This window comes from Entelurus aequoreus, linkage group LG22 (assembly GCF_033978785.1).
Source record: "Entelurus aequoreus isolate RoL-2023_Sb linkage group LG22, RoL_Eaeq_v1.1, whole genome shotgun sequence".
Classification (NCBI taxonomy): domain Eukaryota; kingdom Metazoa; phylum Chordata; class Actinopteri; order Syngnathiformes; family Syngnathidae; genus Entelurus; species Entelurus aequoreus.
Genome location: NC_084752.1, coordinates 31,165,655 through 31,185,810, shown reverse-complemented (window position 1 = coordinate 31,185,810; position 20,156 = coordinate 31,165,655). Strand labels below are relative to the sequence as shown.

Genomic DNA, 20,156 nt, shown 5'->3' with positions numbered 1-20,156 from the left:
GGGACATAAGTGCCCACTAGAAAAGGAGCTGGTCGGATGTCTCGGTGAGGTGGCTCGCAATCAGGCAATTTTTAAAACGGTCTGCATGACTTTATTAAATGTATCGATTATTCATGTTTACTAATTGATTTTATAATCTTCCGTGTCCGAATTGCGATGCATTTAAAAAATAGATAATTTCCCCCATCTCTACCCCGCCCCCATCCAGTATTTATTGTAAAAGAGCAATGCGCCTCTCCCTCGGGGCACACACTCTAATGCTTGCCATGTGTGACTTGTCTATTGAACAGCTCGAGCCATTCAATAAATCTAAGAGACCATTTTGTTTGTCTACTTTATTAGAAAAGTTCCAATACACTCAGACTTCATTCTTGGTTTGTGCTCAGCCATGCATTGAAGTGTAGGTGTGTGCATTTCCAAATCATGTCCAGCCAACTTAATTTACCACAGGTGGACTCCAATTAAGCATCATCTTAAGATCAGTTGAAACGGGATGCCCCTGAGCTCACTTTTGAGCTTCATGGCAAAAGATGTGAATACTTATTTACTTGTGATTTCATAGTTTTTCATTTTTAATGTGCAAAAATTTCAAAAAAAAAATTACAAAAAACTCACATGGTCATAATGGAGAATTCTTTGTAGAATTTTGAGGAAATGAATATTTTTTTTTCAATTTTGGAATTAAGGCTGCAACATAACAAAATGTGACGGGCTATGAATAGCGTTTAGGTGCACTGTTTAATCATTTTCATTTCATTTTTTTATTTTTTTATTTATTTCAGGCAATGACAAAGTACAAAGTTGACAACACATAATATAAATTAATATAGTGCAAAAGGTAATGTATGTAATGCATGATTGTCCAGTTTTGCCTGAAAGGGAGTGGGAAGAAGATAAGTTATTTAATCCCACGCCCAGTTCTTCATTCATTGATTAATTACATGCGTTTCACTGTTACTTTGTTCAAGGATTATAATACAGATGTTGTATCATAGTGGCATTACCACAGGTAACAATAATTATTACACTAACAATAATTTGTATCAACAATGTAGGAATTATGAATATACCATCAATGGTAATAGACAAAATGCTAACAATGGTAATAGACAACATAGCAATAATGGTAAGGAAACATTGGGCACATGTTAACACTTTGAGACAGTACAGCAGCAGGTCAAATTAAAGATCCTCATCTCTATTTGAACCAGACCCCATGTTTGTATAATAGTTTAAATCAATTAATAGTTTGGCATTGCTTGTGTTGTAAGTCCAGTTTGTTCCATAGTTTTACTCCGCGTACAGACACACAAAAACGTTTACGAGTGGTTTGAGCTCTCTGCGATGAGAAATATCCAAAGCCTCTCAAGTTATGAGCCTGCACTCGTCTTATAAAAAAACGTTGTAGATTAGGCGGCAATAATTTGTTAAATGCTTTATATAAGATTATTAATGTATTATATTTAACAAGGTCATCAAATTTGAGCAACTTTGACTGCATAAACAGATTATAAGTATGTTCTAAATAACCAACGTTGTGAATGATCCGCACTGCTCTTTTCTGTAATATGATCAGAGGATGAATTGTGTTGTGGTAAGTATTCCCCCATACTTCAACACAGTATGTAAGGTATGGGAGTACCAAGGTGCAGTATAGAGTACGGAGTGCATTTTCAGTGCGGTATAGTTTTGCTTTGTTTATAATTGAGAGGCTTTTGGAGATGTTTGTTTTAATGTGTCTGACGTGAGGTTTTGCATGATAGTTTACTATCAATTATTACTCCCAAAAGTGTATTCTCATTTACGATTTCAATTTGGGTTCAATCAATACTTATTTTCTGTTCAGACGTTATGTTGCGATTTCCAAACATCACTATCTTAGTTTTATTTATATTCAAAGATAATTTATTTGTGTCCATCCATTTTTTTACTATGTTTAGTTCTGTGTTTACTGTATTTATGAGCTCAATATAGTCATCAATACTGTAGAATATATTTGTGTCGTCTGCAAATAGTATACATTTCAGTACTTTGGATGTATTAAACATATCAATATACACAAACAGTTTTGGCCCCAACACGGACCCTTGGGGGACACCACAAGCAATGCCAAGAGTATCCGATAAAAATTTACCCATTTTTACAAACTACCCTCTCTGCTCGCTCGCCACCGCACGCGCGTAGGAGCGCGGCTTGATCTTGATCCAGGTGATGACCACATCATTCATGCGGGAGTATTGCTCCAGCTCATCCACTCACCGCTCCAGGTCCGCAATGCGCCGGTCTTTTTCCACGTTCTGGAGGCGTAGTTGTTTCACCTCCTCCAGTAGGCCAAGAAGCTGCTCCTGCTGTGTTCTGACCGCAGTCACATCGCTGCTGGTGGAGGCATTCTGATGGTCTAAATGCCGACGCATCCAGCAACAGAAGAAAAATCCCACCTCCGTATCTCAGGCTGCTAATGCTAGCCGGCTTCAGTGTGCTAGCCCGCAGCACCGATCGACACAAACTGCAAAGTGTCACGGCACAGTGACACAGCAAAGCCAAAAAAGTACAGAAAAGATGTGCTGGTTTTGCACAAGGTGATCGTTAAACTCGACGGCCTTACGTTGACGCGCGCAAACTCCAAACAGGAAACAATCAGAGATGTGATTGGCCACATAGCCCAGGCTTTTCAACAGTAGCTCGTGAACTAATGAGTAACTCACCAAAAGATGAACTATTTGCCTAAGCTGTTCAGTTAAAAATGATGCCTCTATTTAATTTAAAACTACCACTAAATGGCAACACTACTTGAGTGGAGATCTGCTTCCTACATACACTACAATTTGAATGTTGCTCATCATATAAAAACAAAACATTTACTTAAATAGTGATTTAAAAAACTTGCACTAAAAATAAAATGAACACATTTTCTCCAAGCAAAGCAAGTTGTGTACCAACATTTTGTTTATACTCAACTAAACCAGCGTATTCCTTTTTTGTTTCGGTTGAAATACGCTATGAAATCAAACGTTATAAATATTGCTCCCAAGAGAAACAAGGTTGGAGACACCTGCTCTAAATGTAGTCTATTTTTGTAATTCTCTATCGATCTGTCGAAAGTTTCATTTTGTATTTTATGCCCTTTTTGTCAAGAAAAATCCTGCTTTTATGGCAAAACCACAATCTATGCAACATTTTCCCCCATGTGCAGTATTTGATGGGAAGTAGTTTAAGCCTAAATAGTTCACTAATTCATAACATAAATTTTATTTGTTGAGCAATGATGGTTTTGAATCCCACAAATTCTCAAGGATCCAAAAGTTTTAAAACTGAGTGATACATTATTTTTATTTTTTACTTTGAACGCTTAAATATCTAGATCAACTTCCAGATTTCTCTATAGATTATTTTTTTGCATATTTTATGTCCTTTTTGTCATAAATGTTTTTTTTTATGGCAAACACAATATGCAATATTTTTCCCCAAACATTTTTTTTAAGTGGAATTTTTGATAGGAAGTAATTGGAGTCTTCAATAGGTCAAACAGTTTTAAAAGGAATAAAAATAGCCTACATGGCAGCTTTGTGTTATTAGTCAACATTGCAACTCCTCTCGTTTCACCTGCAGACTTTTTTTTTTCCCCCACGCTTTTTTTGTAATAGTATTTTTAGAATGTGTCACTTTGGACACCTTCGGTCTAGTGCAGGCCTGGGCAATTATTTTGACTCGGGGGCCACATTTAGAGAAAAAATGTGTCTGGGGACCGGTATATCTATTTTTAGGGACACTAATACAAAACTTCACAATAATGTCTGATTGAATGCTAAAATCGTTATGACAGACCGCCTTAAAAAACGTGATGGAATTTTAAGTTTTTCTATGAACGATAAAACATTGAATATTGACAAAATATGAATGTCACACCCCCTTTCGATCGACATATTTTACAATCAAGTGAAACGCAACAAAAATGCAACAAACAGTGAAATATGAACACGAAAGGTACAAAATAAACCCACCTACAATCTGATATATCACTAAGCTTTAGAACTTTGTTGTGAAAAGCTCCCTCCGCGTCTGTGGAAACGCTTCCCGCCCACACTGCTTGGTGCCTCGTCTGAGCTGCTGTGACATAGATTACCATAGTAACTAATTCGATGACCATAGTAACTAATTAGATTACCATAGTAACTGGCATATCATCCATAAGCGCAGATTCCAACCATTGAAATACTTTGTATAGTTGAAAACTTGCGGTCATTAGAAAACATCACTGCACATCATAATGGCAGCTACACTTTCCATCTTAAAGATCTAAAAAAATTATTTGGGAATGTCCGGCGGGCCAGACTGAAAAGCTCAACGGGCCGCATGTGGCCCCCGGGCCTTAATTTGCCCAGGTCTGGTCTAGTGGGACAGGCGAAAGTTAAGTCGAAGAAAGCAGTCGTTTTTTTAATTTTATGTTGCGACCCGTTAGCAAACGCGTCACAAACCGCTACCGGTCCCTGGATCGGTGGTTGTGGACCACTGTGTTTCAACCAATGTACAAAACCCACAACCAGTAAAGTAAAGTTGACACGTTGTGTAAATGGTAAATAAAAACGGAATACAATGATTTGCAAATCAACTTTTATTCAATTGAATAGACTGCATAGACGAGATATTTAATGTTCGAACTGAGAAACTTTATTTTTTGCAAATATTGGCTCATTTGGAATTTGATGCCTGCGACATGTTTTAAAAAAGCTGGCACAAGTGGCAAAAAAGACTGAGAAAGTTGAGGAATGCCCATCAAACACTTATTTGGAACAAGCTAATTGGGAACAGGTGGGTGCCATGATTGGGTATAGGCCAGGGGTCGGGAACCTTTTTGGCAGAGAGAGCCATGAAAGCCAAATAATTTCAAAATGTTTTTCTGTGAGAGCCATATAATATTTTTTAACACTAAATACAACTAAATGCGTGCATTTTTAAGCAAGACCAACATTTTTGAGAATAAAAGGTCTCATTCTTTTTAATAACATTGTTTTTCTGAAGCTAATCAATAATAAATAACCATTAATGTGACTTCTTGAACAGGTGCGGTAGAAAACGGATGGATGGATTAAAATGCATGAGAATGTTTTATGTTTTGAATGTTATTTTTAACACTGATTTCCAGCGGAATTATTCATTACTTATCGTTGTTAAGCAATGTCAGCTAAGATTTATCTGAGAGCCAGATGCAGTCATCAAAAGAGCCACATCTGGCTGGCGAGCCATAGGTTCCCTACCCCTGGTATAGGCGCAAAGTTGAAAAGCCAGCATCAGTGATGGTATGGGGGTGTATTAGTGCCCAAGACATGGGTAACTTACACATCTGTGAAGGCACCATTAATGCTGAAAGGTACATACAGGTTTTGGAGCAACATATGTTGCCATCCAAGCAACGTTACCATGGACGCCCCTGCTTATTTCAGCGAGACAATGCCAAGCCACGTGTTACAACAGCGTGACTTCATAGTATAAGAGTGCGAGTACTAGACTGGCCTGCATATAGTCCAGACCTGTCTCCCATTGAAAATGTGTGGCGCATTATGAAGCCGAAAACACCAAAATGGAGACCCCCGGACTGTTGAACTACTTAAGCTGTACATCAAGCAAGAATGGGAAAGAATTCCACCTGAAAAGCTTCAAAAATGTGTCTCCTCAGTTCCCAAACGTTTATTGAGTGTTGTTAAAAGGAAAGGCCATGTAACACAGTGGTAAAAATGCCCCTGTGCCAACTTTTTTGCAATGTGTTGCTGCCATTAAATTCTAAGTTAATGATTATTTACAAAAACAAATTAAGTTTCTCAGTTTGACATTATCTTGTCTTTGCAGTCTATTCAATTGAATATAAGTTGAAAAGGATTAGCAAATCATTGTATTCTGTTTTTATTTACCATTTACACAACGTGCCAACTTCACTGGTTTTGGGGTTTGTACCTTTTGAACGTCAGTATTCTGTACTTTCCTGGTCACCTGTCAAGTTTCCCCAGATAAAACGTCGGGTAGTTCTTGAAAATAGGAAATCTCAGTCAATGCAGCTGAGGTCAAAGGACGGACTTTATTGAGTTTGACTATCAGTTGTGAGATAGTTCAGGTAGCTGGGTTCAGAGGTCATGTCAGTACCCAGATTCCAAACTCAAAAGCTTTACCAAGAACAGGCAAAAGTGTTTATTCCAGTTTGAGTGCAAACCCCTTAATGAATAAATCCTGACCTACTAGCATACTTGCCAACCTTGAGACCTCCGAATTCGGGAAATGGGGGGGTGTATATATTTTCAAGTATTTCAAGTATGAATGAGTATATCCATTCGGCCACCGTGTTCAATGGAGAATTCTGATCTACAAAATGCAGGCAGCATACTCCTTCCCCTTCCAGCTGTCCTGGATGAACTGAAATTATTTTTTCCAATCATTTTGGAACTTGCAAGTGTACTTCTTCTTCTTACTCGTCGTCGCCATGTCTCTTCTTCGTTCTTCTGCTTCGTCTCTGTTATGTTTTTGGACATTACTACTTGCCGTAGTTTTGAAGCAATGCATGATGGGAATCCGGATGTTGTGTGTCAGTGTATTAACGTGCCGGCTGGAATAAACACACGCTGAGAAATAGCTCCGTGCCTGCCTACTTTATGGGTTATAGATAAACCTATGGATAACGGAGACATATATAATAGTCTCCTTTTCAGGTGAGAGAGGCCTTTAAGGCACGCCCCCAATAATGTTGTCCGGGTGGAAATCGGGAGAATGGTTGCCCCGGGAGATTTTCGGGAGGAGCACTGAAATTGGGGAGTCTCCCGGGAAAATCGGGAGGGTTGGCAAGTATGCCTATTAGTACTGGACTAGTGGACAGTAAGGAAGGGATTCATATGGCCCACTTCCTGTGAAAGGAACAGGGGTGTTTATCATGTAATGCAGTCTGCTGAAAATGATGGAAAGCGCCACTCTACACAGCAACTGAGGCTGTGGTCAAAGATGGAATTGCCACAAAACACACTGAGATATTCAACACTCTACTGCCGACTGGCGGCTAAAGTGGATTGTGCACATCCCAAATTTGTCACTTTTCATGTGTCAGGTAAACCGCGACCAATGTGGCCAAATGAATCCCCCTTTCTGTTGGGGTTTGTAAAAAGTACCTGCACAGCAGCTCTCAGGAGAAAGCCCTCATTAATGACAGCAAATGTCCTAACAGCAGTGAGACTTGATCCTTGGGAAGGTTTTACAGCCAGTTGAGGGTCAGAAGCATGGCCGCCAACAGGAAGTGGGTTTTTCTGCTCCGTGCCGTGCCTACCAGGAGAAAACCAAACATTCGACTCATCCTTTTGTGCCGCCAACTTGACGAGTGTAAACATACCTCTGCTTGTGATCACCTCCACGTCTACTGTCACGTTCCTCTGCCCAACAGGCCCGCTGGCCAAGACCGTGTACTTCCCGGCGTGCTCCCGCGTGGAGTGAAGGGGAGGCACCACCCGGCGGCCATCTTTCAGCCAGATGACCGACGGTTGGGGGTTTCCTTTGACCTCGCAGCGGAGGCTTTCTCCCATTCTCACCCGCAGCTTTGCAGGACAGAGGAGCTGCGGGCCGACTGAGGGGGTACGAGAGCGGTAAATATTCATACAAATAACAGGAAGTAGGAAGTTCCACAGGAAGTAGGCCACTAGGCACGGAGAAAACCGCAAAAATGAAAGTCAACACGTCTTCTGCATGAAACCAGAAGTGTTTACTATTGAGCAGGATGTGTAATAAATCATGTGCACCGAGGTTTTAGGATCTGTATTCCAGTGCCCCGCCAAATCCTTTAAATACAGGTGGTGCCCATATACATGTAAATATGCTGATCTAAGCATATTAGCATGACAACTTTTTTGGCACATTTTGTAGCCGTTTATAAATTAATATACATATGGAATTTTAATAGATACATGGCATAAAAAATTGTCATGTTAGCATGCTAATTGTCAGGTTCAAACACTGATGACATCTATTAAACAAGACAAGAAGCAAAGAATTAAACAGACAGAATTAAATTTGTCTCAAATTGAGGAGAGACGCCTGGACACTACCCTTGTACAGTGTCTCAACACGCTCTGGCGATAGATTGTACGCCACCTCTTTTATTTGGACTTTCCCTAATTACATGGCAACAGCTGTTTCTAAGGGACGTGGGTTGTAAACAGCTAGGTTCAAAGACGGCTTTTGTATTCTCGCCGGGAACTCGTTGAAACGCAAAGTTATGTGATAACTTAGATACAATTATTCTGACACTAATTGTGTTGGCAAATTCTGTAACCGTTTACCCCAAAGGAACATTCCTTGACATAGCATACTTGACATGTGGAAACTGTTACCATGCTAACTGTTTTGGCAAATTTTGTAACCGTACACTTCAGTCATATAAGTTGGCAGGCTATGTGACACATTCTATTAGCATGCTAAGTTTTTTTAGCAAATTTTATAACTGTTTACAAATTCATAATGAGTAAATATGAATGTCAAATTGGTCATGACAAATAACTGTTAGTATGCTAACTTTTTTGTCAAATTTTGTAACCGTTTTCCCCAGAGTCACATACTTTAGTACTTGACATATAGTAAATGTTAGCATGCTAACTTTTTTTTAGCAAATTTTACCGCCGTACACTTCAGTCATGTAACTTGGTAGGCTATCATTTGAAAGCTAACTTTCTTAGCAAATTTTATAACTGTTTACAAATTCATAGTGAGTAAATATGAATGTCAAATTGGTCATGACATATGACTGTTAGCATGCTAACTTTTCTGTCAAATTTTGTAACTATTTTCCCCAGAGTCACATACTTTAGTACTTGACATGTAGTAAATGTTAGCATGCTAACTTTTTTTTTTAGCAAATTTTACCACCGTACACTTCCGTCATATAACTTGGTAGGATATGTGACACATACTGTTAGCGTGCTAACATTTGAATGCTAACTTTTTTAGCAAATTTTGTAACAGTTTACAAATTCATAATAAGTAAATAAAAATGTCAAGTTGGTCATGAGTAGGGATGATGTTCGAAACCAATTCTCCCGGTTGTTCGATAAGAAAAGAACCGATTCCATGGACTCAAATCCCTTTTTGAGAACCGGTTCCCGTTATCGAGGCCACTATAGTAAAGAAAAAGAGTTGGTTCTTTATTCGAATCCCAAATGGGCAATGTTATGCCCATTTGATTGTAGACTTTACTGACACATTGTGGCGATATGAAAATATTACGCGTCAATAGTTTGACGATGTTAGTCCAGTTCATGAGACAATTGAGAAGTAGACAAGTTGTGTTAGCTCTTACAAGCCTTGGAAAAGATAAGTGTAAGTAAACTGTTTAACTTTTTATGTAACTCAATATTAAGGTGGAAAGTGGTGAAATGTGATACTAAGATGTTTATTGAAAAACGCATTTTGTGCACTGTTTCAATGGATGTTTTGAGTACTTAAAATAGCTGCCAGTCGTGTATTTCCACCATCGAAATAGTTTCAACACTCAGAAGTATTTGTTTGATGATAGTACTGTATATTTGTGTGTAGCTAATATTTACATATTGTGTATTACGTTTCAGTATGTTAATTGAATCACATAGCTTATACATTTGTCATTGTGTGTATTTCAGTTTAAAAAAAACAAAACAGTCCAGTGCAAGACAAAAGTAAAGATAGGAAAAGACAAAGCAAGATCAACAACAATAAAGAGCCTAAATGGATTAATCTGCTTTGGAACTTTATTAGACGTCTTGGATTGTTTGTTAGCTGTCTGCCTGTGTGTGTAGTTAGTATGTTCCAATAGCAGCAGAAGTGCACTTTTTGTAGAGCTGTATTATTTTCAGTTTTGTGCCCAAGAGACTGATTTTATTTAACATTATATTATTATTTATACACCTATAGTGATCACAGAGACAGGTTGTTTTTGTGTTACTGTATATATTTGTTTTTCTGAAAAATCCCACTTAATATACTTTGGGTAACAACAGTCAATATTTACTTATTTTATTATTTTAGGGGGGTAACAGTCAATATGTATTTATTTATTTTATTTTTATTTTTTCTTATAAAATAAAAATGAGCTTTTGTTAAACCAAATATTGTGTTTTTTTCCATATACAACAACCTATGTGGATTCGATAAGAGAATCGATAAGGAATCGGTTCGATGAGAGGATTCGATAATGGGCTCGAACTCGATAATTTATCAAACATCATCCCTAGTCATGACATGCGTTAACTGTTAGCATGCTAACTTTTTTGTCAACTTTTTTAACCATTTACCCCAGAGTCACATATACTTTGGTACTTGACATATAGTAAATGTTAGCATGCTAACTTTTTTTTTTTTAGCAAATTTTACCGCCCTACACTTCTGTCATATAACTTGGTAGCATATACATAACATGCGACACACAAGGTTAGCATGCTAACTTTTGAATACTAACTTTTTTAGCAAATTTTGTAACCGTTTACAAATTCATAATAAGTAAATATAAATGTCAAATTGGTCATGACCTATGTTAACATGCTAACTTTGGCAAATGTTATAACCATTTACCCTGAATCACATACTTTGGTACTTGACATATAGTAAATGTTAGCAAGTCAGTCATATAACTTGGTAGGCTATGTGATGTATGCTAACTTTAGTATGCTAACTTTTTTGTAAATTTTGTAACCGTTTACCTCAGAGTCATGCAACTTGGTACTTGACAAAAGCAAACTTTTTGTGGGGGCAAATTTTGTAACCGTTCACCCCAAAGTCACATGGCACTTGACATACACTAACTGTTAGCCTGCTAGCATGCTAACTTTTTTTTAGCTAATTTTGCAAGCTGTTGGCATGCAGCATTTCAGTTGGGCTTCAGCAAGCGTACACATCCGAGTCGTATAACTCGGAACTTGACGCATGCTAACATAAGCAAATTTGCCGGCATTTCGGTTCAGCTTTGGCTCCTGTTCTGCACGCATTATTTTGACACTCCATGACTTTTTATATATTTTTTAGCATTGACTACAAATTCTGACTAGCAGCAAAAACAGTCTTGAAATAACTCTTTAGTCACCTTTACACTCTTAAGTCAAAGTAATGCTGACAGTGTGAGCCAATCAGGGGCCACGATACCGAACAGCACGCTCTGATTGGTTTGGTTTCCTCATGACCAATACCACTGCAGTATTGATATTTTTCAGTTAATCTAGCATTTTTTTCTGCTTGAAAATGCTTAATTTAGGGCAAATATGTTGCAGAAGAAGCTTAAAAAAACAAATGGTAGTTAAGTCACTTACAGAGGACGTCGACGGGGAGTTTTTGTGACGTGACCACCAGAGGTCTCTGCGGCGAGCCTTCTGGCTGCAGTTGTACCTCAGCCTCACACCAGTAGGGCGCCTCCTCGTCTTCTCTCCCGGGGCGGACATCCAGCCTGAAGACCTCGGTCACGGGCGTCTCCTCCGTCACGTCGGAATGTAGTCGCCCCAGTTTAGTTTGGCCTCTGTAGAAGGTCACGACTAGGTTCCGGGCGGGGGCCACGTCATGGACCGTGCACTGCAGGGTGTACTGGCGGTGCTCCAACAGCGGGCCTGAGTGATTGACGAAGCCGATGGACACGCTGTCTGGAAGCTCTGTACCAGACACAATATTGTGGATTTAGATTAGTTTTTTTCTCCCATTGTCACAGTCCGCTTGAATTAGGGCCACACAAATGTCCCCCATATCCGTGCTCCTTGAACTTTTTTCACCAAGTACACTGCAAAAACTGAAATCTAAGTAAGATTAAATATCTCAAATAAGGGTGATATTTGCTTATTTTCTGTCTGATAAGATCATTCTTCTCACTAAGCAGATTTTATGTTCGTGTTTTACTTGTTTTAAGGGTTTTGGTTAGAGATGTCCGATAATGGCTTTTTTGCCGATATTCCGATATTGTCCAACTCTTAATTACCGATTCTTATATCAACCGATACCGATATATACAGTCGTGGAATTAACACATTATTATACCTAATTTTGTTGCTGGATGCATTAAACAATGTAACTTTACCATGAATTGATTAACGTGGACCCCGACTTAAACAAGTTGAAAAACTTATTCGGGTGTTACCATTTAGTGGTCAATTGTTGCTTAGAACGAGCTTAAAAAGCAGATGTTTCTGTCAGGGGGGTTCATCTGTGGAACAGCTTGGATGAGTCCTTAAAATGTTCCAGTTCCATTCACACATTAAAAAAAACCTTTAAGACCAATGTCTTGAAAAAAAATATCCCTCTTGAATCAACACAGTAGTTAATACTATGATTAATGTTAACTAAAAACTAAATGTGGGATATAAATAATAATGGAAGTATAATTGTATATATAGGTTTAACACGTGTAAACCGAATAGGTTTAACACGTGTACAAGGATATTTCACATGCCTTTACAGTGTATATAATTGAACGGTGTTTATGTTGTGTCTGTCAGTCTACCCCAGGGCAGCTGTGGCTACGAAAGTAGCTTACCACCACCAGGTGTGAATGAATGATGGGTTTTTAACATGTAAAGCGACTTTGGGTACTTAGAAAAGCGCTATATAAATCCCAGTTATTATTATTATTATTATTATTATTATTATTGTGTACAACGTGTATTCATAATATGTTGTGAAAAGGAAATGTCATAATTTTTGGAAGCTCATCTTGTATTTGACATTGTTTATAGGGTTAGGCGCAATAAGTGTTCAACTTCAGCCTAAACCCTTTCGGTCTGCAACATTTTCAATTTATGAAGTTTGTTTATGTAAAACTGTTTGTTATTTTGTTGACCATTGACCAAAGGAATAATAAACTAAACTAAAATTGTACGGAATATGTACTGCACTGTGCAATCTACTAATACAAGTTTCAATCAATCGAAAACAAGGTTTTCCAAAATAAGAGAACTTCAACTCCAGTTATGGAAAAAAGTGCCAACATGGCACTGCCATATTTATTATTGAAGTCACAAAGTGCATTATTGTTTTTAACATGCCTCAAAACAGCAGCTTGGAATTTGGGACATGCTCTCCCTGAGATAATCTTGATACCCACTACAACTATTCGAAATACTATACTTTGACTTTCACAAAGTGCGTTATTTTCTTCTTTTTTTAAAACATGCCTCAAAACAACAGCTACAAAGACAATGAAGGCCCACAGCTTCAGTCCAGAGTATACTAGCCTACGTCCGTGTTTTACCGGATATGTACCGCTCCGTACAGCGGCGTTTGAAAAAGTCATTAATTTTACTTTTTGAAACCGATACCAATACTTTCCGATATTACATTTTAAAGCATTTATCAGCATCTCTAGTTTTGGTCCTAAATGATCTCAGTAAGATATTACAGCTTGTTGCTGAGATCTTATGACCTATATTGAGTAAAACATGCTTGAAACTAGAATATCAAGTGTTGCAAAGCTGTGTCATCAACACTCACAAGTATAAAACTACTTTTTTAAAGTAATAATTTCTTACTTTAAGCATGAAAAAAAAAAATCATGATGCCGAGCTCATATCATTATGTCAAGATAATGGCACTAGCATTTGCTTAATTTAAGAATATTTTCCAACATATTGAGCAAAAAGGTCTTTTTTTTTCTACCAGGAAAAGTGCACTCGTTATTAGTGATAATATACTTATTTTAAGGTATTTTTGGGTTCATTGAGGTTAGCTAATTTTACTTGTTTTGGAAAGTCTTGACAAGCCGAATTTTCTTGTTCTATTGGCAGATAATTTTGCTTAGTTCAAATTAAATACCCCTCATTTTTGTAAAAAATATGTTCTTGTTTTTGAACACTGACTTTTTGCAGTTTACCACCTCAGAAAAAACCTGGCTCTCCAAGTACCACCATAATGACCAACATTAAAATAAAGTAGCGTAGTAGGCCCAAGTATTCATTAAAAACAAGGCCAACGTTTTATTTAACAAATATGTTTTACATTTTTGGCCACTAAAACATTACACACTGAACAGTAACAATGTTTTAATATAGGGAAAAAAAACACTGTATAAAATTAATTGCCCATACAATATTTCATTAAGTGATTCTTTGGTATACCACTAGATGGAGCCCACGTGCAACAGTTTGAGAATCACTGTCCTACTTTTTTAAATCAAAATCCACTTACTGTAAACAACAACAGGCAGTGGAAGGTGACAGGATCCTTCCAGGTTGGACACAGCATAGCACACGGGTGAGACACTCCACTCGGTCATGTTGTCCACACTCCAAACCAGAAAGTGCTCCATGGTGGGCTCAGGAGCCACCTGGTCGTGACGATAACAACATCCTGTCAAAATCTATGAAACTACACAAGTACCGATTGCAGGGTTTATGGATACAGTAGTGCCTCCATTTACCAAGCCCTCTATTTGCAAACTTTTCGGTTAACAAGCTTTTAGATTGAGCAAATATAAGTCTGTGTGAACGCTTCATTCATTCGTTTTGCGTAAAAAAAAAAAGTATCCTTAAAATGGTCGAATTTATAACAGAAGCCTGTTTTGTACCGCAGCAAATTTTTAATTGTGATGAGAACGGACTTTTCTAAAAAATTATCCCAAAGCGGAACTTATTTTACATAGAACCTCTTGTTCGGTTGCGTCTCTTCGGCATGTTAGCCAACTACGGCAAGTGATAAGCTAGCTTCTATGACAACACGAAACGCGTTTGAGTTTGTAAAGCACAACACAATGCGATAGGACTCCAATCTGTACTGAGTGAAAAACATGAACATTCATATTACAGTATCTGTAAAGTATTAGCCCACATTTCATGTTTTGTTTGTACACATCTAGCCAGACAGCCTATGCACTGTAGTTGTAATAACACGCATGATCGATATTAAAGTGTGACTCACTCTATGGACAATTGTGCGTTTGGTCCAGCTGGCCGGTGATGTTTTTTCCGGTTTATTTGGATAAGCATTCCATTTATGGAAAAATAGTACGTCTCCCAAGTTCCACATTTATAGCGTCAAAGTCACTTTCACCTCCCTCTCTCGGCTTCAGTCTTCTCCAAGGTCTCACCCTTCCTTGCTGCTCGCGTCTATGACCAGCAGTTCATCCTCCGTATATTCAGCTTCAAAAATATAAGGTTGAGAATTGTAATTTGTCCAAAAATAGTCGTTTTTGTCTGTTACCAAGTTTGCCATGATCAGAAGACACACACTCCGTGTTTGATTCTGGAAGTAGGAACACACATTTGTTGCCAGAAGTCGGAAGTGCGGTGCTATGGAAACAGAAATGAATGCACTGAAGAAATTATTAAAATGATCAAAATAAGGTAAATATTGTACATATTACATATTGGGCGATATAGCTCGGTTGGTAGAGTAGCTGTGCCAGCAACTTAAGGGTTCCAGGTTCAATCCCCGCTTCCGCCATCCTAGTCACTGCCGTTGTCAATCCCCGCTTCCGCCATCCTAGTCACTGCCGTTGTGTCCTTGGGCAAGACACTTTACCCACCTGCTCCCAGTGCCACCCACACTGGTTTGAATGTAACTTAGATATTGGTTTTCACTATGTAAAAGCGCTTTGAGTCAACTAGAGAAAAGCGCTATATAAATATAATTCACTTCACTTCACTTATGATCGTGTTTGTTACTACATTATATATGTATACTTGAATTGTGTATATAAAACGTTAATGGAAGGTTTTGAAGGCTACACCGGTGACTTCCATTAGCCACATCTTTCAAGTAATTTTCATCATCTTTAAAATCCTGGAAAAAAGGGTGTGTTCTTGTCTCCCATGATTGTGAATGATAGGCAACTTTTTTTTTTTAAAAGAGCCGTTCCCCTTTAAGTGCAAAAATGATGACTTAGTGTTTTCATTTGCACTTTAATTTTGACAGTTAACGTCAGAAACATATCATTTATCAATAATTTATTTAGTATGTATTTATTTTAGCACTCTATAATCGTGATGAACGAATTTCCACGAAGTAGAAATTGTAATTTAATTTTAATTGTATTGATATTACTTGATTTATAATTAAAACAATAATTATATATCAACAATTTTCATAACCAGAGCATAAAAAATCAGTATATTATCTTTTAATTTTTTTTTTCTAAATTATGACAACCCTCTTGACATGAAATAACAGTCTTTAGTCACTTTCACAGTCTATATTAATGCTGCCTGAGGCTGAACCAATCAGTGGCCATGATACTGAACAGCGTGCTCTGATTGCTTTGGTCTCCTCTAATGGCCAATACTACTGTTTTGTTGATAGTTTGTCTTTTAATTGTGCAATTTTTATGAATACAAATGCTTAATTTAGGACCAAATGTATTAATTTTTTATTCTTTATCAAATGTTTTTAAATGTTTCCCAAAAATCAGCAAGTTTGTGAAGCGGCACTATTTGAAAGTACCACCTCAGTGTCAAGACTTGGTCCTTGGGGTTTGTTTTTCCGAAAGGCAACGGAAAATTGGCGCGGGCAAGACGTGAGTGTGAGTACATGTTTAATATTTAAACTCAAAAAGCTCAAAAAGGTATAAACAAAAGGCGCGCACAAAGGCGGAAAACTATGAACAAGAAACAAAAACTTACTTGGCATGGAACTGTGAACATGACATGAAGAAGAGTGATCATAAAGTGTGCAGAGCATAAATGTAATGTCGACAGGTGCGTGACTCAAAACGTAAAACAGGTGCGTGACATGACAGGTGAAAACTAATGGGTTGCTATGGAAACAAAACAAGGGAGTGAACAACCAGGAACTAAGAAAGTGTCCAAAAAACAAACAGCACATGGCCAAACAAAAACATGATCAACACAGACATGACACTCAGAAAACACTTAAATCTCCAAGTAGCACCATAAGGACCAACATTAAAATACAGTAGTGTAACAGGCCAAAGTATTCATTAAAAAGAAAGCAGAAGTATATTTTTGGCCACTGTAACATTACACACAGTTTGAACAGTACCACTGTGTTTGAATATATAGCGAAATAAACGTTAATTATGATGTGCAGTGATGTTTTCAAATGACCGTAAGTCTTGAACTATACCAAGTATTTCAATGGTTGGAATCTGCGCTTTTGCATTATATACAAGTTACTATGGTAATCTAATTAGTTACTATGGTCATCTAATTAGTTACTATGGTAATCTAAGTCACAGCAGCTCAGACGAGGCACCAAGCAGTGTGGGTGGGGAGCGTTTCCACAGAGTGTTTCCAGAGCGGCCAGCCTGAAATGCGGGTGTCAGGGACAGACGTGGAAGGACATTTTTACAAGAAAGTTCCAAAGCTAAGTGACAGAGGTGGGACCAAGTCATTGTTTTGCAAGTCACAAGTAAGTCTCAAGTCTTTGCTAGTTCCACAGCAGTTTCTATCCTGTTCTTACCTTATCTCATTGACCTCATCTCATACTGTATGTGTGTTTATGTGTGCGTACACAGGAAAAACATAACAAATACATGAACATAACAATGAACAGTGTTGTACTTTTTAGATGTCAGGGCCCTATGCAATATGTACACACATTCTTAATATAGTACACATTTTAACTGACCTTTATTTGACTATGTTTGTCTTTTTGTAGGTGGCTAAAATACGCGGTGCTGCTGACCACCGTCTAACGTTACGTTACTGTGTGTGATACATTGACTAATGTAACGTTACCTATAGGTACCTCATGCAACCCTCCTTAAAAAAAATCACTTGACAAAAAGTATGAGTAAGCAGTGTTTCCCATAAACTGCCTAGATACCTGTGGCGGTGGGGCGTGGCTATGGGCGTGGCTATGGGCGTGTTCACCATGACATAATCGAGTAATTTGCATAATTTACTACAATGATTTGATTTTCTCTAAAAAGGCTCAAAAAATGTATACTTACTAATTAATAATAACAGTTTTGTTTTAAACGTCCATCCATCCATCCATTTTACAATATAATTACAACACTTTATGTACATATTTATATACAGATTTGAACAATAAGTTATTCACTGAAATATATTTATTAATTGTGGTTCTTACAAAAAATATATCTTATAAAATATAAAAGCTAGAATGTCTCAAAGCTCTGCCCCTTTAATTAGTGCATACTAAATAATTTAACTTTAGCCTACTACTACAACCATATTATTTACCAGCAACATAAAGTGAAACAGAGGCAGAGGTGTCCTGCCACAGTCAGTAACAAATAAACAGAAAACAGTAGTGGTGGTAGATAGACACAGAGCTTCATCAAACATCTGATCCACTGAACAAAGAGCTCCAAAAATCTTGAACTTCAGACTGCCATCAGTTTTACTCCCTACACTTAACCATGTGTTTCCTACTGCCTGCAGACTTTGCACCCTTTGTTGTATACACATGTTGTGTTTCTAATATAAATACATTTAATAAAGTCAAATACAAATAAGGCAACAAGAGAAGTATCCTACACTTCTCTTTTGTAAAGTAAATCTGAACAGCCGATATGGGCATCTACATTAACTATATGATTTGCCTGAAAAGCTGGAGAGGACAAAAAAAAAAAATTTTTAAATACTTTTTTTTTTTTTTTTTTTTTTTTTTTTTTTTTTAAAAATGTTATATTTGTGGCGGACGTAATTCTTTCGTGGCGGTCCGCCACAAATAAATGAATGTGTGGGAAACCCTGGTAAGGTAGCGAACTGCAGTGGACGCAACATATTGCCGTGATTGTGATGATGTTATAACCAGAGGCATCTTATAAGTAGACGCAGTATTGGCTGCTGTGACGCGAGCAATTTGGCCCCCGTCTTGAAGTGGTGATGAGGAGCCGGCGAGCAGCCTAAACTGACAGTTGACAGGTAGAAAACAAAGATGCTGGGCTGGTGTTCAGCGTTTTCCTGCTCAAATGAGCGGACTGTTGAAAATAGGAATCGGGGGATTACTTTTCACAAGTAAGATTTAACATTAACATACTATTGGTTGTATTTTGTGAAAAGAATATTACCACAGAGTTGAGAAGGAGCAAAGATCTTCAATATTTGTATGTGAAAATCACAAATTATCCTTCTGGGGCAGGATGACGCCCCTACAAGGGTTTGGTTTACAAACTTTCAGCCCCACCTAAAACAAAATTCACCAGCCGCCACTGATTATGATGCATTCTCATTTTAGGCAAAATATAAGACAATACTTTCTTAACAGTATAATTGTAACCAGAAATAAGTCTTCAAGTAACAATATTCAAATACTAACATTGTTGGGTAAGACAGAATTTGGTTTTATTCAGAATCTAGTGAAACAGATTGGTGGTTCTAGCTGATATAAAGACTTTCAGGTGTTTGTATATGTTTATGTTGAAGTATTTGGCAGACGCTTTTATCCAAAACGACATGCATATAAAATACATACAAGACAATGACTGTAAACATGATCATTTAAGGGAAGAATGTAATACAAAATATCAATACAAAGTGTCAAGACAGAATAAACTCTCTGCTGCTGCAGCAACAGAGATACAGTCTATATATATAGATATCTAATGTATTCATACATTGTTTATGTAGGATATACGCATGTTTATATAACCTAATCATATTGTTTCTTCAATTTAAAAATAGCCGACCGTTTTTTTCTCCCTTCTCTGTGATTATATTCCCAGTTTTGATCTCGGATGTCTGGTCACTCATAGCATATAAGAGTATTCTATTACTATTAAGCAAAATATGAATAATAAAACACGCCAAAACATGTATCCTTTATCATAGCTACACATATGACAAAAAATTGTGTCAAAATCAGTGGTATTCAGTGAGGTCAAATGAATTAAATGCGCTGACAGTTCATTGCTCCTGCCAAATGAATTGCACTGAGTGGAGCAGATCACCACTCCAAGATGGCGGCCCCGCATCTCGTCAGCGCCAGTAGGCAGTAGCGCTCGATGCTGCGTACCCTCATAAGATGTCTATGGTTATAACGTTAGCAGTGAGTTTACAGCCTCACTGATTTAACTACACAGCAAATAAAAGTCACGTTACTTAGCCAATAAACGTTAGCTTACATTCAAAACGTACCCTTCTTCGTGCATTTTCAAATGTCGAACGAAGTTGGAAGTTGTTGCGTCTCCATCTGTAATATTCGAACTGCATGTTTAGCATACGGCAATTTGTTTTTTGTTGACCAAGTCGTAGTTTTTATACCCG

At 37.7% G+C, this 20,156-nt stretch overlaps 1 protein-coding gene across 1 annotated transcript in view; it reads right to left on the bottom strand.

Annotated features, from left to right (window-relative positions):
- Positions 1-3,613: 3,613 nt before the first annotated feature.
- LOC133639246 (intercellular adhesion molecule 3-like) overlaps positions 3,614-20,156 on the bottom strand; it is a 20,707-nt gene continuing 4,164 nt past the window's right edge. The window contains exons 4-7 of the mRNA XM_062032423.1: positions 14,152-14,290; positions 11,298-11,630; positions 7,364-7,594; positions 3,614-7,296 (exon numbers count right to left, since the gene is read on the bottom strand). Of these exons, the coding sequence (XP_061888407.1) occupies positions 7,229-7,296; positions 7,364-7,594; positions 11,298-11,630; positions 14,152-14,290 (771 nt within the window). The 3' untranslated portion in view covers positions 3,614-7,228. The remainder of the gene's footprint in view (positions 7,297-7,363; positions 7,595-11,297; positions 11,631-14,151; positions 14,291-20,156) is intronic.